Source organism: Oncorhynchus keta, chromosome 4 (assembly GCF_023373465.1).
Source record: "Oncorhynchus keta strain PuntledgeMale-10-30-2019 chromosome 4, Oket_V2, whole genome shotgun sequence".
In the NCBI taxonomy this organism is placed as follows: domain Eukaryota; kingdom Metazoa; phylum Chordata; class Actinopteri; order Salmoniformes; family Salmonidae; genus Oncorhynchus; species Oncorhynchus keta.
Window position 1 is genome coordinate 47,630,930 of NC_068424.1, and position 25,300 is coordinate 47,656,229.

Here is a 25,300-nt window from a genome sequence, read left to right on the forward strand (position 1 = left end):
TTGCGAAATAGGATGCCAATTCTAGATTTAATTTTGGATTGGAGATATTTAATTTGAGTCTGGAAGGAGAGTTTACGGTCTAGCCAGACACCTAGGTATTTGTAGTTGTCCACGTATTCTAAGTCAAACCGTCCAGAGTAGTGATGCTAGTCGGGCGGGCGGGTGCGGACAGCGAACGGTTGATGAGCATGCATTTGGTTTTACTAGCATTTAAGAGCAATTGCAGGCCACGGAAGGAGTGTTGTATGGCATTGAAGCTCTTTTGGAGGTTAGTTAACACAGTGTCCAAAGTAGGGCCAGATATATACAGAATGGTGTTATCTGCGTAGAGGTGGATCAGGGAATCACCCGCAGCAACAGCGATATCGTTGATAAATAGAAAAGAGTCGGCCCGAGAATTGAACCCTGTGGTACCCCCATAGAGAATGCCAGACAACAGGCCCTCCGATTTGACACAGATGCAGTGCCTTAGACTGCTGCGCCACTTGGGAGGAGCTAACCAAATATGTTAATCTCTTGAAGAAAAACTACAGTGTGTTGGTTTTAGCCATATTAATATTATCGTATTTGCTATACAGGTACTGTGTGCTGTATAAAGATGATCATGTACTATCTTAGATATTATCAGAGATGTATGTGTGTGGATGCCAGGATGATTTTCCTCATAGACAAACAGCAAATAAGAGTATATTTTACTTTTCAGCAATATTTCAAGATGTGTCAACGAGGGAGATGGACTGCAAATTAGTAAGAAAGTCGATTATGGCTATCTGATACATTTTTGTCATGCAATTACAAAAAAATCCAACATTCTTTAAACATGATTTAAAATAACTAAATCATTACTTCTATCATGAAGTAAATACATGCAAGGCTTTGTGACATATTACATGACTGAAACAAGGAACATTTGAACACCACGCAACCATGTGGTAAAACAGTTTTACAAAGAAAGAAATGTGGTTAAGAAAAAAGGAAGTTCTGGTTCAGTTCATGGAAACAGACAGTAGGCCTATGTGCTTACTCTAAAGTGTGAACATGCAAAACAAAGCTGTAACATGATTCAACATGGCTGTCGTCTGTATCAACTCTGGGCCTGTCAAGGTTGTGTCCCTTTTTTTGTTGTTTTTTGTTGTTTGAATTGTACCCCTTTTTGTCCCCAATTTCGTGGTGTCCAATTGTTAGTAGTTACTATCTTGTCTCATCGCTACAACTCCCGTACGGGCTCGGGAGAGACAAAGGTTGAAAGTCATGCATCCTCCGATACACAACCCAACCAAGCCGCACTGCTTCTTAACACAGCGCGCGTCCAACCCGGAATCCAGCCGCACCAATGTGTCAGAGGAAACACTGTGCACCTGGCAACATTGGTTAGCGCGCACTGCGCCCAGCCCACCACAGAAGTCGCTGGTGCGAGATGAGACAAGGATATCCCTACCGGCCAAGCCCTCCCAAAGGAGAATTTGAAAGGAGAATTTCTTTCCCAGTGTCCATTGGAAAGCAGACTAAACACAGGTTTTCCTCTAGGATTTTGTCTGTGCTCCATTACATTACTTTTTATCATAAAACGCTCCCTAGTCCTTGCCGATGACAAACAAGCATACCCATACCATGATGCAGCCACCACCATGCCTGAAAATATAAAGAGTGTTACTCAGTGATGCGTTGTGTTGGATTTTCTCCAAACATAAGGCTTTGTATTCAGGACATAGAGTTTAAAAAATTGCCACTTGTTTTGCTGTTCTACTTTAGTGGCTTATTGCAAACAGAATGCATGTTTTGGAATTTTTTTTAGTCTGTACAGGCTTCCTTCTTTTCACTCTGCCATTTAGGTTAGTATTGTGGGGTATTTTGGTATTTGGTATTTTATTAGGATCCCCATTAGCTGTCGCAAAAGCAGCAGCTACTCTTCCTGGGGTCCACACAAAACATAGAACATAATACAGAACATAAATAAACAAGAACAGCTCAAGGACAGAACTACATACATTTTTTTAAAGGCACACATAGCCTACATATCAATGCATACACAAACTACAGTATCTAGGTTACTCTGTGGAGTAACTACAATGTTGTTGATCCATCCTCAGTTTTCTCCTATCACAGCCATTCAACTCTATAACTGTTTTAAAGTCACCATTGGCCTCTTGGTAAAATCCCTGAGTGGTTTCCTTCCTCTCTGGCAACTGAGTTAGGAAGGACACCTGTATCTTTGTAGTGTCTGGGTGTATTGATACACCATCCAAAGTGTAATTAATAACTTCACCATGCTCAAAGAGAGATGCATTTTTATTGCCTATCTACCAATAGGTGTCCTTCTTTGCATGGCATTGGAAAACCTCTCTTGTCTTTGCGCTTGACTCTGTGTAAGCAATACACCATCCCATCTGGTTTGCACTTAGTGGGATTATCATATGTTTTTCAACAGGACCTCCAGGCTGTGAACGTCTAAATGACCAAGAAGGAGAGTGATGGAGTGCTGCATCAGATGACCTGGCCTCCACAGTCACCTGACCTCAACCCAATTGTGATGGTTTGGAATGGGTTGGACCACAGAGTGAAGGATAAGCAGCCAACAAGTGCTCAGCATATGTGGGAACTCTTTCAAGACTGTTGGGAAATCATTCAAGGTGAAGCTGGTTGAGAGAATGCCAAGAGTGTGCAAAGCTGTCAAGGCAAAGGGTGGGTACTTTGAAGAATCAAATATATAAAATATGTTTTGATTTGTTAAAAAAAATGTTGGTTACTACATGATTCCATATGTGTTATTTCATAGTTCTGATGTCTTCACTATTATTCTACAATGTAGAAAATAGTAAAAAATAAAGAAAAACCCTTCAATGAGTAGGTGGTACTGTATTTGTTTGCAGTCTTATTTTATGGTGATGTTTTCCATGAAATACATTTATTTCACTCTACAAGTCCACTCTTCCATAGTATGAATGTCCTTATTTATCCAATGTGCTGTAATACATTTATTTGCTGCAGACAAGAGGATATTCAATAGATAGGCATTTGGAAACCGTTCAGGGATTAGTCCAAGTATGGCACTCTTTGGGTCCTTTGCCAGGGAGCATTTAAATACATTGTTTACAAAGTCAAAAACATAATTCCAGAAGTGTATTATTGTATAACAAGACCCAACAATATGTAGATAGTTTCTGAATAATTCCCCACATTTTCTCCAGTATTCACTGGTTCTTTCTTTTCTTATCTTCAACATTGTGTCTGGAGTATCAAGACTCAAGACAAGACCCAGATGCAGACAGTTTGAATCACAGATGTTTATTTACAAAACAGGGGGCAGGGAAAGGTCAGTAATCCAGGGAAGTTTCAGAAAGGTACAGAATGGAAGGCAGTCTCAGGGTCAGGGCAGGCAGAATGGTAAAAACTGTGAAGACCAGGAAAAACAAAAACTAGAGCACAGAAAACATACACGGGAACACACTTGTAGGACTTGACGGGAGAAGACAAACTAGCAACAGGCAAACAGAAAACACAGGTATAAATACACAGGAGAAAATGGGGACAAATGGGAGATACCTGGTGGGGGGGTGGAGACAAGCACAAGACAGGTGAAACAGATCAGGGTGTGACATGGAGTGAGAAAGTACCTTCTACTAATGATGTTCCATTGATAATGGTATGAGTATGCCTACAGACTGCCTCCCATTTTCAATGGTCTCCCTAAATTCAGATTCCCGCTTGCACTTAGTTTGCAGAGTATTGCTCTGTGGCATGACAGCAACAGATTGGTATAGTTGTATTATTTGTTTACTACTAGTTGCCCTTTTCTGAGTATTGATTCTGTCTTTTTCTATGGGAGAGGTTTTTTTTTTAAACAGTTACAGATCCAGTTGCAGCGTGTTCATACAAATCTTTTTAAAGTGTGCTTCGGAGCTCTGCGAGATTTCTGTGATTTTCTGAAATAACACACACTCACTAAACCCTCCGTAAATAAGTCAGTTCTTAACATAAAGACTTAAAACTCAAAATTTTATAATTGCCTACCCCAAGGAGGATATGTGTTCACTTTCAGCTTCCTGTATAAAGCGGAAGTGCCTTAAAATGGTGTCATAGGTGCTGTTTCCAAGGGTTAAAAAGGTCAGATCTTTTCAAAACTTCAAAGTAGGCCCAAAATGAAGCCTGGCCCTAAATGTAATTTGCTTTTGGATGACAGTGAGAGAACTGTTAGGGTGAGAAGCACAATTCGACCTCAGGTACGATCCTGAGGTCCTCCCGATCTGTGCAAGTCTAACCTTGACCGTGTGGCATTAACCCTTAACAGTTAAAAGAAGGCGTTTACATCAAACAGTTTCCATTGACTTCTTTCCCCATAGGAATACATTGCCTGCACCCCCAAATTCAACCTGAAGCCTATGTGGGTTATGAATGCCTTATGAACCTGTCTTCGATGACAGTCCATCAGGCCACTATGAGGTCTACCTGTGTTGATTCTAAGCTTCCTGGACCAACCGGAAGTGGTTAAAATCACCCTAAAAGTGTATATCCATACCCTACAGTTTGATAGAAATAGTGCATTCAACCCTGTGTAAATCAGTCAGTTCTTAACGTAACGACTTAAAACTCAGTATTCTGTAAAAGCATACCCCAGTGAGGATATGTGTTTACTTACAGCTTCCTGTGCCAACCGGAAGTGCCATAATTGGTGTCTCAGGGGCTGTTTCGAAGGGTTAAAAAAGTCAGATCTTTCCAAAACTTCATATGTGTGATTAGGCAAGCCCCATGAACTGTAAATCAGTCATTTCTCCCATAAAATTTCAAAGAAAAACTAAATCACACACACACACAACTTGGAAGGAGGGACACATTGGGATGCGCAGAGACATACACTGCCTGCATTAGTTAACCTTGTTGGAACTTTTAAAGAACTGTCAGACCTAGAGTTCTGAAACTTTAGAAACCTGTTCTAGACCTCAGGTCGATAGTGCGTGGTGAGTTATGTGGCTCTAGAAGGTTCTCGGACCGAGAAACAGCCTCGTACATTTGCAATAACTTCAATTCATTTTTGCATCACGAAAATGACAACATTTAGAAATGTCCCAGAGTCGCAAGACTGCGTGCATTGCGACCGCCTCGGCAGACCCCAACGTTTCTGTCCGATAGCTCATTCAAGGACCCCGTAGCAAGGCATGGAAAAAAGTGGATTTTCAGCACCAATTAGGGTCTTGCTCGGGCACCAAATGACCTATCGAGCCGAAACTTGGGTTTGGTGTCAGAATGATATCTAATTGACTGATGGACGGTGACTTGCTGGTGACTCTTGTCCATTTGCAATACGTTTAAACAGTGAGGTACCATCACCGAAGTGACATTCTGAAATCACTGCTCGGCCATCCCGAGTTCATCGGGCCAGTCAATTTTGCAAGTCTGCATGATTTTTGAACATGCCAAATTCGTGATGGTAAATGCCCATTGAAACATATTGCAAATGCACATGCACTTGCAATATGATTCAACAGTGAAAAAAACATCACCAATTGGACATGATGAAATCAACACAACGAGCGATGGAAAGGAGCAAAACATATGCCTTGTGCACAAGTAAAATAAAAATAAAAAACGATAATAAACGGTGACAAAAGTATAGTTTGAGCAAAGTATAGTTTGACTTTTGAGCATGCCAATTCGTGATGGTAAATGCCCATTGAAACATATTGCAAATGCACGTGCACTTGCAATATGATTCAACAGTGAAAAAAACATCACCAATTGGACATGATGAAATCAACACAACGAGCGATGGAAAGGAGCAAAACATATGCCTTGTGCACAAGTAAAAAAAAAATGATGATAATAAAATATGACTAAAGTATGTTGATACAGTTCTTATACATGTGTAATTGACAAAAAAAATCTAAATAATTTCGAAAAACGGTCCAGAAAGCACTTTTTTAAGGGTGTGTGAAGTTTTTTTGACTTCCTATGAAATCATATTGCAAATGGAGAAAACATGTGCCTTATGCACAAGTTAAAAAATATATATATATATATTATGATAATAAAATTGGACAACATTATATTCATGCAGTACTTACACATGTGTAATTGACAAAAAAAAGAAAGAATTTCGAAAAACAGTCCAGAAAGCACTTTTTTAAGGGGGTGATAGGTTTTTGATTTTTTTTCACTTTTTCAAAATTTTACTTTTGAATGTTGACTTGTGTTGCATTTGCAATATGAAAAACTACGGTGGAGCGTGGATTTTTAAAGTGTTACACCTGGCATTTGCCATATGGCATTTGCAATCAACTTTGAACGAAACAACGCCGAATTGAGTGGTATTGGACACCGTGTATATGGTTTGTCCAGTGCCAATGACTTCCCATTCATTTTTGTCCATTTCAGGGGGGTGTTCCCTTACCCCCAGGAGACTCTGGACCTGCTGGTATCCCATGTTTTGTGGCTGCATGGCATCCCTAGTGACATTGTTTCTGACAGAGGACCCCCAGTTTACATCCCAGGTATGGACGGCCTTCTGCACAGCTCTGGGTATTAATATTAGCCTTTCGTCTGGATATCACCCCCAGACCAACAGCCAGACCGAGCGGGCCAACCAGGAGTTGGAAACTGCAATACGCTGTGTGACTTTGGCTAACCCTTCCTCTTGGAGTGCCCAGCTACCCTGGGTGGAATATGCCCACAACACCCTCATCAACGCCTCATCAGGTATGTCTCCCTTTGAGTGTGCTCTGGGTTACAAACCTCCCTTGTTCCCTGCCCAAGAGGTTGAAGTAGCGGTGCCCTCAGTACAGGACCACATGCGCTGTTGTCGTCGCACCTGGAGGAGGGCCCGGGCTGCTCTTCGTGCCTCCGCCAGGACCCAATCCCAAGCTAACCTGTCGCCGTGCTTCAGCCCCAGTCTACACTCCAGGCCAAAAGGTATGGCTTTCATCTAAGGACTTGCCCCTGAAAGTGGTTTGCCAAAAAACTAGCTCCCCGATTCGTTGGCCCCTTCAAGATTGATCGTGTCATAAACCCCTCTGCTGTTCATCTGAGATTTTTAAAGGGTTAGCTAATTACTGTACCTTCAATAAACAGTTGTAGTATTCTGGTCCCTAATGTTTCCCCATCTGAATTAAATGTTTCTAGTCTATATTCAACTGAATAACTGCTTTCTGTGTTATATATCTTACATATCCCGTTGTTGATAAAGAAGTGCTCTGGTTTCAATGGATTTTTTTTTTCATAATTTTTTTCTTCTAATTTGGAGTATATTTTTAGTAGCATCATTGGAGTCAGTTTTTAATAAATGTCAGGGACTCCACTGACAATGGTCATCAGCTGGAGAGAGTCAGTTCCTCCCAGAGTTCCAGTGTAGCATCACAGGGATCCATGCCTGAAAATCAACAGAAAATAGACACTGTAGTGACTGACTATCACTGTCCTAGTTTTAAGGTTGAATTTTATGGATGAGAATACAAGCAACGGTGTAACCAAACCAATGACATCAAGGTATTAAAAAACACAACAGTACCTCAGTCAGTTATAATTATCACAGGACAATGAATAACCAGAAAACTGTCTTTTGCAGTGTTTTGAATATTGTCTCTGTATCTGTCATTAGTCATTATGAGAGGGATTCATTTGACAAAAGTGACTCTGAGTAGCCTGTTGTATACCACAAACAACTTTGATCAAGTGGTTCACTTTCTGCATGATACAAACAAGGCACTTTACATCATGTGTAAAACAAGGAAATCGACACAAAGAAACGTCTTATCATGAGATACTCCTGCTAACATCACCAACAGTCCAAACAAAGCCTCATGTCTCTTCACAACACAGTGCAAGTTAACAAATGAAGCAATACTGTACTGTATTCTGAGCTGATTTTCTAAGTTCTCAGAGGAAAGAGGAACTTAAATTCATGTCTCTTGATGTGTAATATCAGATAAGTTGTTAAAAAGTGATGTGAGAATACACTCTAAGAAAAAAAGTTTATATCTAGAACTTACAGTAAGTGTTCTTCGGCTGTCCCCTTTCCACGGAGGGTTCTACATGGAATTCACCTCTAAGAGTGTACTTTTGAGTGTAAAGAAATATTCGGCCTGAGAAAATGACACCTCGTTTGTTTTGTCAGGGAAGAGGTCAGCTCTAACATACTGAACAAGCTGTTCATCACTGACATTAACAAAGTACCTTCTTCTTCACAATTAGTCGTCTATATCAGTCCATTTAAGATTGTGACATTACAAAAAACTTAATGAATGAGAAAGAAAGAAAGAAAGAAAGAAAGAAAGAAAGAAAGAAAGAAAGAAAGAAAGAAAGAAAGAAAGAAAGAAAGGCGATTTAAGAGGAGAAATGTGAAACAGAGAGGACCAAATTTATAATGTTTCCCAAATGGTTGTTTGTGACTCATCGATGGCATCGACCGGTTGTAACTGATTCCTTTTGGGTTGCAGTTGGACAAAATAACAATAAATCATTATGGACTGCATTTATATAGCAATTCCTGGGAGCTCAAACCGTGATGAATTGGGTTTGTTTATTAGAAGCAAATTAAGAAAATAACCAAAAAAAGGAACCATTCTTCCATGAAGGACACACTAGTGGGCAATCCTTTCAATCACAAACTTCTGCAGTGAATGACAACTTTTACTACTGCACAATAACCTTGTTGAGAGTTTGTAAAAAAATAAAATAATTATGCATCGATAAATAAAACATTAAATCAGTAACAGAGAGACTATGACAACTGTAGACAGTCCATTTGTTGGGATATTTATTTAGGTAAATAATGTACAAAACCCTCAGCATTGAATGGCATGAAATATAAACAGTAATATGGGAAAGTTAATCCAATTCGTTACAGTAACAAATGGAGAAGCAAGGCTTCAGTACCACTTCTAAAGACCAACCCTTCAAACATGCAGCTCTCATTGGCCAAGCTGTATTCCAGCATACAAAGTCTCCTCCTGCCCCTCAGGTCTGTCTCTCTCCGTGTTTGGTCTGGCACCCTCCAGCACTACAATCTGTCCATACACCACCTCCTCTGGAACCTCTCTCTGTTTCTCCCTCTTCTTTAGAATCGTGATGTCATCACATTCCAGTTCTGGACTCTCAACAGCATCTGTGTGGAGATGTTGACATTAGTTTGGGGGGGTATTGCACAGATCATTTGTTGACATTTAACATTTGAGGTATGGAAGCAACCCACATATGCTCTAATGTTGATTTGCAGATTTAGAAATAGCATCCATTCACCTCCTTCACATGCACTTGACCGATCTGTAGATCTGGAAATAGGCCTATCGAAATGTATCTAGGCCTACACTAATTCAATGTAGGGACAACAACCTAAAGAAATTCTAAATTGAGCCACAACACTGAAACAACAGTCACATGAGCTGACTGAGTGTTGTAATCAGTGGTGTGGATGTTTATCTTTGACGTTTTTTAGATGTGTTAGATTGTTAGGCTGTCACATTACTGACCTGATGCCTGTGGAGGGGTCCTCCTCTTGCGAATACAGTAAGCTCCCACCACCACTGCAAGGACCAGGACCACAGCTACTAGTGATCCTATGGCAGTGCCATAAGATCCTCCTGCATGATATGGTGAGGGGAAATAGTGGTGGTGGGTGGTGGGTGGGGGGTTTGACACAGTCCAACACAAATCATGCATGACAACGTTCAAGCGTTCAAGATAAATTGCCTTTGGCTTCTATGGAATATTCTTATTTGGCAAATAGATGTGTTTTTTAGCTCCTCACCTCCAATTATCAGTTGTACTACTCTCGTGTCCAAGTAAAGTCCATCTGACTTGAAGATTTCTAAAGAATATTCAGCAGAATCACTCCTCTCTGTGCTATTTATTTTTAATGTTCCATTATTGATAAAGAACTCTGATCTGGCTTTAATGAATTCATGGACAATTTTGTTTTGTTTTATTTTGAATATCACTGTTTGTGCACCAGTGGGGTCTTTTTTGAATGTGAGTTCGGATCCTGTGGCATCATTCATCAGCTGGAGATAAACAGTTCCTCCCAGAGCTCCGTAACACGACATGTTCTGTGTAGCATTACAGGAGGTCACCATGCCTGAGGATAGAAAAAAATAGCTGTTTTGTTGATAGTGATAATAAGTGTAAATCCTTTGCTACAACTTTATCAATACCATTTATCCAACTGGTGGGTCTAATCCTGAATGCTGATTGTTTAAAACCGCATCCCAGCAGGTGCCTATTACACAAGTTACCACTGGCTAAATCTATGACGTTAAAATGCCTATTTCACTCTGTTCCATCTGACTGTGCAATCAACTGTCTCATTAATGTTTTTAATTCAAATATGTCATCAATATTTGAATATGTTGGCAACCCATTGTATAAATGTGATAATTCCTGTGAAGCCGGTGTTTGGAGGATATATTGGCACGGTATGCCGGCCCTCGACTTTGTCTCGAGACTAACACCCGTGCCAATATATCCTCCAAACACCTTCTTCTCGGGAATTATCACTTAATTCACTTTGTGACATTATGATAGCCCGAACTGATCTTTTGACCAGTAAATCATTTTCTTGTGCTTGTCTTTTAAAATAATTAACCATCAATTTATACTGAATGAAAATATGAACTCACCATGCAACCATTTCAAAGATTTTACTGAGTTAAAGTTCATAGAAGGAAACCAGCCAATCAGCATAAAATCCCCACAAAAGGGATGTTATTACAAACAAACTCCTGAGCTCCATCCTCACCCTACTCAGACAATCCCACAGGTAAAGAAGCCGGATGTGGATGTCCTGGGCGGGCATGGTTACGCGTGGTCTGCGGTTGTGAGGGCGGTTGGATGAACTGCTAAATTCTCTAAAACGACGTTGGTAGAGAAATTAAAAAGCTTGAGTGGACATTCTTTCAGTTAGCTTGCCAATTGCATGCTCCCTCAAAACTTGAAACATCTGTGGCATTGTGTTGTGTGACAAAAGTGGCCTTTTATGGTCCCCAGCACAAGGTGCATCTGTGTAATGATCATGGTGTTGAATCAGTTTCTTGATAGGTCACATCTGTCAGATGGATGGATTATCTTGGCAAATGAGAAATGCTCCCTAACAGCAATGTAAACAAATTTGTGCACAAATGTTGAGAAATAAGCTTTTTGTGCATGGGATCTTTTATTTCAGCTCATGAAAAATAGGACCAACACTTTACGTGTTAGGTCTATATTTTTGTTCAGTATAAATTGCAATGCTCTATGATCCTACATAAGTGGCATTGATTTGAGACTGTTACTTTTCTCTTCATAATAGAGTGTTGCATGCTGCTGTAATTATTCAGTTACAACACCATTTATAACACTGGGTTGTTGTTGTTGTTTTCATTTGCATGACCTCCATAGACAAACAGATATATATCTCAGTATAGAAAAAAAGGGTATCTTACCATAAGAGGATTCTGCTGACATAATCAGAAGTCCAAACATCATAAACATGTTCCTTTATAATAGGCATCTACTGATGTGGCAACTATAGGTTCCCTTATTGAAGTCCCAAACTTGGATTACAAACAACAAACTACCGTCCACGTTATAAATCAGAATGTCACTAGGCTATTTGAATAAAACATGTAAATGATTGTGTCATTTCAGGGATGGGGAAGGAAATGTTTGAACACAACCATAATCTCACTTCTTCATTTCACCGATGCATAAACATTTCAGTATATAGGATAAGATACATTTATTTCTACCTTTATTTAACTAGGCAAGCCAGTTCAGAACAAATTCTTATTTTCAATGATGGGCTAGGAACAGTGCGTTAACTGCCTTGTTCAGTGGCAGAACAACAGCTTTTTACCTTGTCAGCTTCGGGGATTCGATGTTGTAACCTTTCAGTTACTATTACAACGCTCTAACCACTAGGCTACCTGCCACCCCGTATATACTTAAGCGAACAAGAGATCTCTCAAGAGATAAGATTTAATGTGATCCAAAATAAATGATCACACCAGATTTACACTGTGAGAACTTTGTTTCAGTCTTATACTGTAAGTTATTTAGAGAAACACTATGCCCTTTTATTAGCTGTGTCTGTTACGGTGTTTCTCTGACACAAACTCAAGTCAGTTGTCAAGTGCAAGTTGAAATAATGGTTGAGAAACACTGTTACACCACACAGGTCATGTGTTCACTGTGAGCCCTCTCATGGTTCCCGCATGTAGGGAGTGAAGGTTTTCCATAGAAAATCAAAGTGAGAGTGTATTAAAATAAACTTTTTGTTTGTGAAATGTTATGAAGAGTTTCATTCAAAAACGCTATACAGTGGGGAGAACAAGTATTTGATACACCGCCAATTTTGCAGGTTTTCCTACTTACAAAGCATGTAGAGGTCTGTAATTTTTATCATAGGTACACTTCAACTGTGAGAGACGGAATCTAAAAAGAAAATACAGAAAATCACATTGTATGATTTTTAAGCAATTAATTTGCATTTTATTGCATGACATAAGTATTTGATACATCAGAAAAGCAGAACTTAATATTTGGTACAGAAACCTTTGTTTGCAATTACAGAGATCATACGTCTCCTGTAGTTCTTGACCAGGTTTGCACACACAGCAGCAGGGATTTTGGCCCACTCCTCCATACAGACCTTCTCCAGATCCTTCAGGTTTCGGGGCTGTCGCTGGGCAATATGGACTTTCAGCTCCCTCCAAAGATGTTCTATTGGGTTCAGGTCTGGAGACTGGCTAGGCCACTCCAGGACCTTGAGATGCTTCTTACGGAGCCACTCCTTAGATGCCCTGGTTGTGTGTTTCGGGTCGTTGTCATGCTGGAAGACCCAGCCACGACCCATCTTTAATGCTCTTACTGAGGGAAGGAGGTTGTTGGCCAAGATCTCGCGATACATGGCCCCATCCATCCTCCTCTCAATACGGTGCAGTCGTCCTGTCCCCTTTGCAGAAAAGCATCACCAAAGAATGATGTTTCCACCTCCAAGCTTTACGGTTGGGATGGTGTTCTTGGGGTCGTACTCATCCTTCTTCTTCCTCCTAACACGGCGAGTGGAATTTAGACCAAAAATACATATTTTTGTCTCATCAGACCACATGACCTTCTCCCATTCCTCCTCTGGATCATCCAGATGGTCATTGGCAAACTTCAGACGGGCCTGGACATGCGCTTACAGAAGGCGAGAGCCAAATCGGCATATTCGGGGGGAATGCGCACGGTGGAGACCTGGTCTGGACTTTCCACCGTAGTAGCACCAACGGAAACCCCTAAACACCTACCTGAGCATTCTTGCGACCACCCTGTGAGAGCCCTCTGTGGCCAAGAAACAGTGGGGTTATGGCAAGATAACCAGGGTAGGCCTAGCACCACAGAATACGCAGGAGAATCAATAAGGAAAAGACTCATCTTCTCCTTGTGACCCTCCTGCGTTATCATACACAAAGGTGCGGTTACCTCCCTGATAAACCCTGACCCTAATGGTCGACTATCTAAGGCATGAATAGGGAAAGGCATATCCACAGGAACAATAGGGATCCCTAAACTATGAGCTAGACTTTTATTAATGAAATTCCCAGCCGCACCTGAATCTTCTAGCGCCTTATACTGGGAATGCATAGAAAAATCAGGAAAAGAGACCGAGACAAACATTAGTGCAGCAGAGGGCTCAGGATGAAAATGGTGCCTACTCACCTGGGGTGATGCCAGAATGCCCTGCCTGCCTTCTCTATTCCCAGAGGAACCAACCCGGCACCGACCAGCAGTGTGCCCTCTGCGACCATGAATGGTGCTCTAGCGAGAACCCCCTCCGGTCTGCCTGCGCACCATCCCTCCCAATTCCATTGGTTCGGGAGAGAGGGTGCGGGAGGATGGAACAACCAGACCCCGATCTAGACGTCCACGAGTAGCCAGCATGTTGTCCAGCTTGATGGACATGTCCACCAGCTGGTCGAAGGTGAGGGTGGTGTCTCTACAGGCCAGCTCCCGACGGACGTCCTCGCGTAGACTACAACGGTAATGGTCGATCAGGACCCTATCACTCCATCCAGCGCCGGCAGCCAAGGTCCTAAACTCCAAAGCAAACTCCTGTGCACTCCTCGTCTCCTGCCTCAGATAATAGAGGAGCTCCCCCACTGCTTTGCCTTCAGGTGGATGATCGAATACTATCCGGAATTGGCGGGTGAACTCCTCAAAATGGTCCAACGCCGCATCCTCCCTTCTACACAACAGCGCTGGCCCATTCCAGGGCTTTCCCGGTGGGGCATGAGACGAGGGCGTAACTCTTCTCACGGTCAGATGGTACTGGGGAGGCCGTGGCTAGATATAAGTTCAGCTTAAGGAGGAAACCCTGGCAGCCGGCAGTATCTCCGTTGTATCCCGTGGGTAGGGATAAATGGATCTTCGATTCCGAAGAGGACAAAACGTTCAAGGGAGATTCCGGTTGTGGTGGTGGTGGCGCTGGAGAAACTCCCTGTCTCTCCCAGCGATCCATATTCTGGACAATGCGATTCATGACGGAGCTTATACAGTCAAGCTCCCTCGCTTGTTCCTGAACGCGTTCCTCCAGCTCCATGAGCATAGTGTCCTCTCCTGCTGACTTCATATTGTATGGTCAGAGATTCTGTCAGGCATATGTGTATAGGTGGCAGGGAAGTCAGGCGCAGGAGAGTCAAATGGAGTGTAAAATGGAGTATTTTAATAATGTCCTAGTAACATGCTCCATAACACTAAACAGGAAAAGAACATAAACAAAATATGGGTACGAAGACCCGACGCGCACCTATACAACAAACAACACTACACTGACAATAAACAATCTCTGACAAAGACATGACGGGAATCAGAGGGTTAAATACACAACAGGTAATGAATGGGATTGAAAACAGGTGTGTGGGAAGACAAGACAAAACCAATGGAAAATGAAAAATGGATCAATGATGGCTAGAAGACCGGTGACGTCGAACGCCGAGCACCTCCCGAACAAGGAGAGGCAACGACTTCGGCAGAAGTCGTGACAACAGGTCTGTGAGAGCCAGAATTCTTACTGGTTGGTAGGTGATCAAATACTTATGTCATGCAATAAAATGCAAAATAATTACTTAAAAATCATACAATGGGATTTTCTGGATTTTTGTTTTAGATTCCGTCTCTCACAATTGAATTGCACCTATGATTTAAAAACATTACAGACCTCTAGGAAAACCTGCAAAATCGGCAGGTATCAAATACTTATTCTCCCCACTGTATATCCATTTTCAGAAATGTTGGTAAATGTAAACTTATGAAAGAGATTGGTGTGTTTTTTCACTATCTAATCATGGCAGGATGAGTTTTTTCAATGATAGAAATGTATTTGTTTCAAATCTTTCACTTTATGGTTTTATTTCAGAAAGTCAAATAATCATGTTTTTGTGAAAAATGCCTTATATATCCACCTCACACTCAGAGAAATAGGTAGTACTGCTGTGTTTTACACAGTCAAATGCAACAAATAACTACATTTTCAATAAATAAATAAAACATATAGAAGATATTCAATACAGTAATATGAGATTTTTATGTAAAACATTTACATTTGACGTTTTTTTTCTTCCATTTAGCAGATGCTGTTATCCAGAGCGACATACAGTAATCTAGAGCAATTTAGAGTGAGTGCACTCATTTTAAGATAGCTAGGTGAGACAACCACATAACACAGTCAAATACATTATACATGATAGGAATATTCAATTCCAGCTAAACAATTGATACAGAATATATAGTGTATTGAAAAAAAACACATTTGTTACCGACCACTTCGATTCGGTATTATGTATTCTGCCTTGAAAGTTGATCAATTTGTAACCCCACTTTTGAGAAAATGGCCCTCAAGTGTTTTGGTACACCTACTAAAGAGCTCTTCTTTGTCTACACCCATTCAGCATCGTTAACACCCTCTTCAGCCTTAGCCCCACCCATCTCTTTAAGGAATCACATGTGAAGCCATGTGGTAAACAAACACTATGTCAAATCAAATCTAAGTGTATTTGTCACATGCACAGGATACAGAAGATATAAACGGCACACTGAAATGGTTACTTGCATGGTAACCATATCAAAAACAGAAAGTGTCCAGATAAAAACATTTGATGAATATTTTATCATTATTAGATGACGCTTACCCAACACACTTGTCTAAATTGATGGGTTATGTGAAGGAAATGCTATAATTACCACCCAGCCACAACCTAGCTAAGTGGATGGGTCACCATTGTCTACACGTGTACACATGTTCATGAAATACAATAGATGGCCTTAATCACCCCCAGACACACCTACTTTGATGGGTCCTGTAATCATCTGGACGAAGTCTTTTGTTTAAACCTGTAGCTCGCTAGTTTAACAATGAACCGGCATAATCCCAACTCATACTACTACCAATACAAACATAGTATGGATCTACAGGAAGCTAAAGCTAAAATAAAAACTAGGTTCAATGTTAGCTAGCTAACATTAGGCTATAACTAGCAATGCAAATGGATTTCTGATAAGAATAATATTACTACACGTAACGTGAGCGATCCAGCAAGCTACATTTGCTAGTTAACTAACAGTACGCTTTAATTCTGACAAAATTAGTGGGAGGGTTCCTTCCATTTTCCGTGGCTAAACCAACTTGTCTCATAATTCACATTTGATTCGTATTTATGGATGGAATACAAGTTTGTTATAAAGGCACATGAATGTTCACATGTTTCAGAAGGCAGGTGAGTCTCTGATCCGCCTCTAGGCAGACGACGCCATTCTGTATACTTCTGGCCCTTCTTTGGACACTGTGTTAACTACCCTCCAGACGAGCTTCAATGCAAAACAACTCTCCTTCTGTAGCCTCCAACTGCTCTTAAATACAAGTAAAACTAAATGCATACTCTTCAACCGATAGCTGCCTACACCTGCCCGCCTGCCCAGCATCACTACCCTGGACGGTTCTGACTTAGAATATGTGGACAACTACAAATACCTAGGTGTCTGGTTAGACTGTAAACTCTCCTTCCAGACTCACATCAAACATCTCCAATCAAAAGTTAAATCTAGAAATGGCTTCCTATTTCGCAAACAAAGCATCCTTCACTCATGCTGCCAAACATACCCTTGTAAAACTGACCATCCTACCGATCCTTTTCGGCGATGTCATTTACAAAATAGCCTCCAACACCCTACTCAACAAATTGGATGCAGTCTATCACAGTGCTATCCATTTAGTCACCAAAGACCCATTAACTACCCACCACTGCGACCTGTGCACTCTCGTTGGCTGGCCCTCGCTTCATACTCGTTGCCAACCCACTGCTTCCAGGTCATCTACAAGACCCTGCTACGTAAAGTCCCGCCATATTTCAGCTCGCTGGTCACCATAGAAGCACCCACCCGTAGCACGCGCTCCAGCAGGTGTATTTCACTGGTCACCCCAATTCCTCCTTTGGCCACCTCTCCTTCCAGCTCTCTGCTGCCAATGACTGGAACAAACTACAAAAATCTCTGAAACTGGAAACACTTATCTCCCTCACCAGCTTTAAGCACCAGCTGTCAGAGCAGCTCACATATCACTGCACCTGTACATAGCCCATCTATAAATAGCCCAAACAATTACCTCATCCTCTACTATATTTATCTATTTTGCTCCCTTGCACCCCAGTATTTCTACTTTGCTCATTCACCTACTGCAAATCTACAATTCCAGTGTTTTTAATTGCTATATTGTATTTACTTCACCACAGTGGCCTCATTTGCTCACATTGTATATAGACTTGTTTTTGTACTGTATTATTGACTATATGTTTGTTTTACTCCATGTGTAACTCTGTGTTGTTGTATGTGTAGAACTGCTTATTGATATCTTGGCCAGGTCACAGTTGTAAATGAGAACTTGTTCTCAACTTGCCTACCTACAAAGGTAAAATAAAGTTTAAAAAATAAAACCTTCAAAAAAGTATTTTACACACATCATAGGTCTCCATTACAATATATGTAAGAATCGGAATGCATTATTTGTCACAAGTATACATACATACATACATACATACATACATACATACATACATACATACATACATTTTGCGCCTACATTAGAAATTACAAAACGATATACAGAAAATAAAGAACTTACTTTGATAGGAACGCACACATGTCCAAAGTTATTAACAACATAAACAACAAGGAAGGCAAAGCGAGCGCCAGCAAGTAAATGGTCCAATTCTTGCAAGACTGCGCAAATAGATGCATACTTGATCTGCGCAATCATGAGTGAAGTGCAGGGGGCTCTAATCAAAAGGATAGTTTTTGTCCGCTACGCTGAATGTGAATTAATGAGGAAGCGGAACACACCTCAATTCAAACTGTTGTTAGAAAATACAACTTGTTAGAAAATGATTTGAAATTGACATATTGAAACATAGCCTACAGATAATTAGCAGGCAGCACGTGTAAACTGTCCTGTTGCGTAATAATCACATTTTGGAACAGTGAGCGCATTCTGACATCACGTGCATAAAACAACTCTCGCTGGGGCGACCGTTAGAGGTATTTGGAACTCACATGAAAAGGTTAATACATTTTCATGTTCAAAATTGTGCACTCTCCTCAAACAATAGAATGGTATTATTTTACTGTAATAGCTACTGTAAATTGGACAGTGCAGTTAGATTAACAAGAAGTTAAGCTTTCTGCCCATATCAGATATGTCTATGTCCTGGGAAATGTTTTTGTTACTTACAACCTTATGCTAATCACATTAGCCTACGTTAGCTCAAACGTCCCATGGGGGGGACACCGATCCTGTAGATCCGCCCCTTTTTTTGTTGTTGCCTAAAACACGGTAGCAGAGAGAACAGTCTATGACTAGGGTGGCTGGAGTCTTTGACAATTTGTAGGGTCTTCCGCTGACACCGCCTATTATAGAGGTCCTGGATGGCAGGAAGCTTGGCCCAGTGATGTAACGGCCCGTAAGCACTACCCTCTGTAGTGCCTAGAGGTCGGAGGACAAGTAGCTGCCATACAGGCAGTGATGCAACCCGTCAGGATGCTCTGTAAATCTGTAAAGCCTTTTGAGGATGCCAAATCTTTTCAGTGTCCTGAGGGGGAATAGGTTTTGTTGTGCCCTCTTCAAAACTGTCTTGGTGTGCTTGGACCATGTTAGTTTGTTGGTGATATGGACGCCAAGGAACTTGAAGCTCTCAACCTGCACTGTTGTTCCTGCTGTCAGGAAGTCCAGAAACATTATACTGTGATGTGGAATCATTGTCAGAAATACTTCATGAATTAGCCTAGACATATTTTTCCCTTATGATCAATTCATAGCAGGACAACTGCATAAGAACTCTAACAATAAACGTACCATGAGACACTCCTGCTAACATCACCAACAATCCAAATACAGCCTCCATGTCTCTTCTTATGGTTGCAAACTGGTCTCAATGCATTTCCAACAAGTGGAGAAAAGCTTTATAATAGCTTGACTATACAGTGCCTTCAGAAAATATTCAGACCCCTTGTCATTTTCCAAATTGTTCCACACATGGATTTAAAAATAATAATAATCCTCAGCAATCTACACACAATACCCCATAATGACAAAGCGAAAACAGGTTAAAAAAAAAAGAAAAAACGCAAATATTTACATAAGTATTCAGCACCTTTGCTATGAGACTCGAAATTGAGTTCAGGTGAATCCTGTTTCCATCGATCATCCTTGATATGTTTATACTGTTTAAACTTGATTGGAGTCTACCTGTGGTAAATTCAATTGATTGGACATGATTTGGAAAGGCACACACCTGTCTATATAAGGTCCCACAGTTGACAGTGCATGTCAGAGCAAAATCCAAGCCATGAGGTCGAAGGAATTGTCCGTAAGAGCTCAGAGACAGGATTGTGTCGAAGCACAGATGTGGGGAAGGGTTTATTGTTGCGTCATACCCAAGATGACTCAATGCTGTATTCACTGCCAAAGGTGCTTCAAAGTATTGAAAAGGGTCTGAAAACGCATGTAAGTCACATTTCCGTTTTTTATTTCTAATAAATTAGCTAACCCTGTTTTTGCTTTGTCATTGTGGGATATTGTGTATAGATTGATGAGGGGAAAAACGTTTTTAGAATGAGGCTGTAACGTAAGAATGTCAAGTGGTCTGAATACTTTCCGAAGGCACTCTATCTGGCTGTGTACAGTCTGAGCATCTAAGAGTTATTCCAGTCTGTAGTTTAGAGAACTGTCTGAACGGAACCGGTTGTTTCTTTTTGAGTAAAATTAACTAATATAATTACTAATATACAGTACGTTTGACATTAAATATCACTTCTTCTCTGAAAAGAGGAACCCGTACAAAAAAGTGTGAGGTTTAATATCTTCTTCATTTGAAAAAGTGATAGAGATTCATTGTTTATTTCTCATGGGGGGAAAAAAAGTATTAAAATACAATTAGTTTCCATTTATGGAGGGAATGTAATTAATGTAATTTAACACCACTGCCAATTCATAGCTGGCAAAAGAACTGATCGAACTGATAGAAACAAGCCAATGCCATAAGAAATACTTATTAGAAGTCAATGAATGCATACAATGAAAGAACAAAGGAAATAGGTACTGGTATGCAGTGTCATTTTGATTATGGTTGTGCCTCTTGGTACAGCGGTTCCCCCCAAGATATAAAGAACAATCCTATGACCTCTCAGAATAAGAGCCAAGATTATTCTGAAACTTCCACCTAATATTTATCTTGAACCATCTCACTTTGATCAACTGAAACGGCGTGGTGGAAACTAAAGTCACCCAGTTTAAATTGGGGTTTGACAACAAAATGATTTTAGCCGTATAAATGACACCAATCAGTATTCCACCAGAGGAAACTTTGTTCCCTGTAGATTCAAGAGCTCCATGGTGGAAAACGATTTCCTGGATTCTGCTGCAGTTCTATGGGACAGTTTTACCAGGCTAACCTGAAATCTCTGGCATCATAGAATTGCTTTAAGGTGTCACTAAAAACATCCCTGAGAAATAACATGTCCATTTGATTAAGGGTATTCTTTGACGAGGTGACTCAAACGGGACCTCTGTGCTGTTGATATTGTTCTCAAATGTTGTAAATGGATATCGTTGGAAATGGTTGTAAATGGCTACTGTTCTTCATTTTAATTGCATTGAGTGCATGAAAAGTGTCTGCCATCTCACTGCCAAATGAAGACCCCAATGGAAATAAGACTCCGGCCTTTGTGTTTTTATCCTCGATAATGTATTAATGTATTTTATTTATTTATTTTACCTTTATTTAACTAGGCAAGTCTGTTAAGAACTAATTCTTATTTTCAATGACGGCCTAGGAACAGTGGGTTAACTGCCTGTATGTAATGTGGTCTCCGGTTGGAGCACAATAAATCAATCAATATGTTATTTCCATTCGAGTTTCTTATCAATAACCTCTGTCTGCTACAATAGGTCCACTAATGACTCGACAACAGTGGAGGCTGCTGAGGGGAGGACGGCTCATATTAATGGCTGGAATGGAGTCAATGGAATGATATGAACCACATGGAAACCACATTTGATACCATTCCATTAACTCCATTCCAGCCATTACTATGAGCCGTCCTCCCCTCAGCAGCCTCCACAACCTCTATCTCCTCTCCGTTATAGGTTTCGACAGGTTTGATCGCCTCCTTCCTCATTCTGAAGGCTGAAGTCCTTTGAGTTCTGCACCTAACAATGTGAGATGAGAGTGAAATCAGTGATTTAATGACAGTTTAAATCTTAGGTATTGGTGACACACACACCTGCCCTGTGCTGTAGCCCTCATTGATAAACCTATGGTAACATTATGGGTGGGGCGCCTGCTGTGTTCTAACCTGTGGTGTTAAATATTCTCCTTCTCCTCCCAATACAGCAGCCTACCAGCATCGCTGCTAGGATGACACCACCAGCTGACACTGACCCTAAAATGAGCACCATGGGTAGACATAGACCTGGGTAGAAGAGAGGTAACATTTTGGAGAGGTTATGAGCATTAATGGTAAATCACTACACACAACATATATTTATAGCTGATGAGGACACCTGACCAAATTCAGGCCACGGTTACCAGGCAACAACACTAATCTACTGAAAGTGGCAACTGCAGAAGCACATACAGTACATACAAGGCTTACGACTTCCTTTATGAGAACGTCTCCCTGATTCTACAATCCCAAACTGGATGTGTAAATTACTCTTTAAATGAAATCCAGTAACTGTTGTTTGCATTCAATGATTCCATGACTGTTAAGCCGCTTGTACACATAGGCCTACATTTGCAGAACCTTAAATGTTAAGGGTTGCCACACATGCTAAGTATATTGTAATCAGCTATGTTACACAATTTGTTTCAATATTACTGTATTTCCAACCGTTTAAGGAAATGGTTACTATGTCTGAGGAAGAAGTCACTATCAGTGTTATTTGTTACTATTATTTACTATTCTTTCTTCTTCTTATTATTTTTAATTTACTGCATTTTTGGTTATTGCTTGTAAGTAAGCATTTCACTGTAAGGTCTACTACACCTGTTGTATTCAGCACATTTTACATAGAATTTGATATGGGACTCCCAACTTATTCCATTTGATTTGCATTTGGTCATTTAGATAGATAGGGTATGAATGAAATTGTCTTATGATGTTACTTGCCTTCAATGTCCAGTTGTACTCGTCTGGTTCCAAAATGTTCCCCTCCGGAATCGTAGATCTCTAAGAAGTATTTCCCAGAATCAGCCCTCTCCACGTTGGTTAACCTAAAGGTCCCGTTGTTCATAAAGAACTGTGATCTGCCTTCAGTGGGTCTCTTGAAGGTCACCTTGTTTCTTTTCAGTGAGAATATCAGTGTCGGACCATCAGTGAGGTTCTTTCTAAACAGCAGTTCACATCCACTTGCATTGGTCATCAGCTGGAGATCCAGAGTTCCACACAGAGACACAGAACACTGGGATGAGTTCTGTGTAGCAGTACAGGTGGTCACGTCTGTAGCTGAGAGGGATGGGGGAGGGAGATAGAGGGGGGAGGAGAGATGGGGGAATGAGAGAGAGATGGGGAGAGGGGGAGGAGAGATGGGGGAATGAGAGAGAGATGGGGAGGGGGGAGAGAGGGAGAGAGAGAGAGAGAGAGGGGGGAGAGAGGGGAATGAGAGAGAGAGATGGGGAGAGGGGAGAGCGAGAGAGGGGGGAGAGGGGGAGAGTGAGAGAGGGGGAGAGGGAGGGAATGAGAGAGAGATGGGGAGAGGGGGAGGAGAGATGGGGGAATGAGAGAGAGATGGGGAGAGGGGGGAGAGAGGGAGAGAGAGAGAGAGAGAGGGGGGAGAGAGGGGAATGAGAGAGAGAGATGGGGGAGAGGGGAGAGCGAGAGAGGGGGGAGGGGGGAGAGTGAGAGGGGGAGAGAGAGATGGAGAGAGAGAGAGAGAGAGAGAGAGAGAGAGAGAGAGAGGGAGAGGGAGGGATAGAGAGAGGGAGGGATAGAGAGAGGGAGGGATAGAGGGGAGAGAGAGATGGAAGAGAGAGAGGGGGAGGGAGAGAGAGAGAGAGAGAGAGAGAGAGAGAGAGAGAGAGAGAGAGAGAGAGAGAGGATAGAGAGAGGGAGGGATAGAGGAGGAGAGAGGGCGAGAGAGAGAGTGGGGGAGAGAGAGGAGGAGGGAGGAGAGAGAGGGAGGGAGAGAGAGAGACAGAGAGGGATAGAGGGGGAGAGAGAGGAGGAAAGAGGGAGGGGGAGAGAGAGGGGAGAGAGAGAGATCACTTCACTGACTTTTTTTTGTACATTTTTGATAGAATTGACAGTGATTTCGCATGAAGGCAGTGGGGTGTCAATGAAAGACATGATGCACCACAAGAAGATTGAGATGATGTACCACAATAAGATTGAGAGGCACTGTGGCAATGAGCAACAGCAGCACTGATCTAATGCATGATGCCGTATGTGCATTCATCTCAATAACCATTTATATCTCAACAAAACACTAAAACATAATATAATACATGTTATTATATAAACAATATAATACAGCTTACCATGGGACACTGCTGCTAACATCACCAACACTAGTACAAACACAGCCTCCATGTCCCTTCAAACAACAGTCTTCCAACTCCAGTTACTTTAAAACCTTGAACCGTGTTTAGATGACCTCGTAAAAAAAAAGAGATAAGTGATCTTTAAAGCCAGAAGCGTATTGATTAACCTAGTTGTCAGATGAAGTAGTGATGAGGTGTGAGAGTCGGGAAACCAAGTGATGGTGTTGCCTCTGAGCAGGGGAGGTGTTGAACACAAGGGTCATATCTCACTTCTACATTCCACTGACAAAGTCTGGCATCCCTATATCATACTGCTCTCAAATAAAAAATGCAGTTATGCACACTTTTAAAAATATGAATAATCCCAATCTCCAAATAAAAAATGCAGTTATGCACACTGTTAAAAATATGAATAATCCCAATCTCCAAATAAAAATGCAGTTATGCACACTGTTAAAAATAGTAATAATCCCAATCTCGAAATAAAACATGCAGTTATGCACACTGTTAAAAATAATAATAATCCCAATCTCCAAATAAAAAATGCAGTTATGCACACTGTTAAAAATAGTAATAATCCCAATCTCGAAATAAAACATGCAGTTATGCACACTGTTAAAAATAGTAATAATCCCAATCTCCAAATAAAACATCAAACAGTTGTGTAACTGCAGTAACAGAATAACGCAATGGCTTGACCTTTTAATTACACCATGTTGTGTCATATCTTAGCTGTCAGTCAAAAACTCTACAAAGGTTCAACTAAAACGTACGTTTAGGCATTCATTAGGTTAGGGTTAAACTTCAGTTTAGGTATTAATTCCGAATGGTTAAGGTTAGGGTTAAACTTCAGTTTAGGTATTAATTCCGAATGGTTAAGGTTAGGGTTAAACTTCAGTTTAGGTATTAATTCCGAATGGTTAAGGTTAGGGTTAAACTTCTGTTTAGGTATTAATTCCGAGTGGTTAAGGTTAGGGTTAAACTTCAGTTTAGGTATTAATTCCGAATGGTTAAGGTTAGGGTTAAACTTCAGTTTAGGTATTAATTCCGAGTGGTTAAGGTTAGGGTTAAACTTCAGTTTAGGTATTAATTCCGAATGGTTAAGGTTAGGGTTAAACTTCAGTTTAGTTATTAATTCCGAATGGTTAAGGTTAGGGTTAAACTTCAGTTTAGTTATTAATTCCGAATGGTTAAGGTTAGGGTTAAACTTCAGTTTAGGTATTAATTCCGAATGGTTAAGGTTAGGGTTAAACTTCAGTTTAGGTATT

General features: G+C 40.9%; 1 protein-coding gene across 4 annotated transcripts; it reads right to left on the bottom strand.

Moving 5' to 3' along the window:
• Positions 1-8,724: 8,724 nt before the first annotated feature.
• On the bottom strand, positions 8,725-21,965 carry LOC118376137 (uncharacterized). Of its 4 annotated transcripts, XR_008115282.1 has the most exons (6): positions 21,847-21,965; positions 11,406-21,700; positions 10,724-10,832; positions 9,737-10,063; positions 9,459-9,569; positions 8,725-9,094 (listed from the first exon to the last, which is right to left on the bottom strand). XR_008115282.1 is itself a non-coding variant. In XM_052507809.1 (5 exons), exons 2-5 carry the CDS (start codon positions 10,666-10,668, stop codon positions 8,901-8,903), a joined length of 696 nt encoding a protein of 231 aa, XP_052363769.1. In that variant the 5' UTR covers positions 10,669-10,832; positions 11,406-11,982; the 3' UTR covers positions 8,725-8,900. The 4 variants fall into 4 exon arrangements, 2 of the variants coding, with proteins under 2 accessions (XP_052363769.1, XP_035618725.1); XM_052507809.1 differs by lacking the exon at positions 21,847-21,965 and having other exon boundaries at positions 10,605-10,832; positions 11,406-11,982; XR_008115286.1 differs by lacking the exon at positions 10,724-10,832 and having other exon boundaries at positions 9,459-10,063.
• Positions 21,966-25,300: the final 3,335 nt, after the last annotated feature.

Excerpts from the sequence above, each read along its gene's own strand:
- LOC118376137 (XM_052507809.1), bottom strand. The coding sequence starts at position 10,668 with ATGCTGATTGGCTGGTTTCCTTCTATGAACTTTAACTCAGTAAAATCT. Across the intron at positions 10,064-10,604 it reads ATCTTTGAAATGGTTGCATG|GCATGGTGACCTCCTGTAAT; the intron begins GTGAGTTCATAT and ends TTCTATCCTCAG. Across the intron at positions 9,570-9,736 it reads AGTACAACTGATAATTGGAG|GAGGATCTTATGGCACTGCC; the intron begins GTGAGGAGCTAA and ends CATATCATGCAG.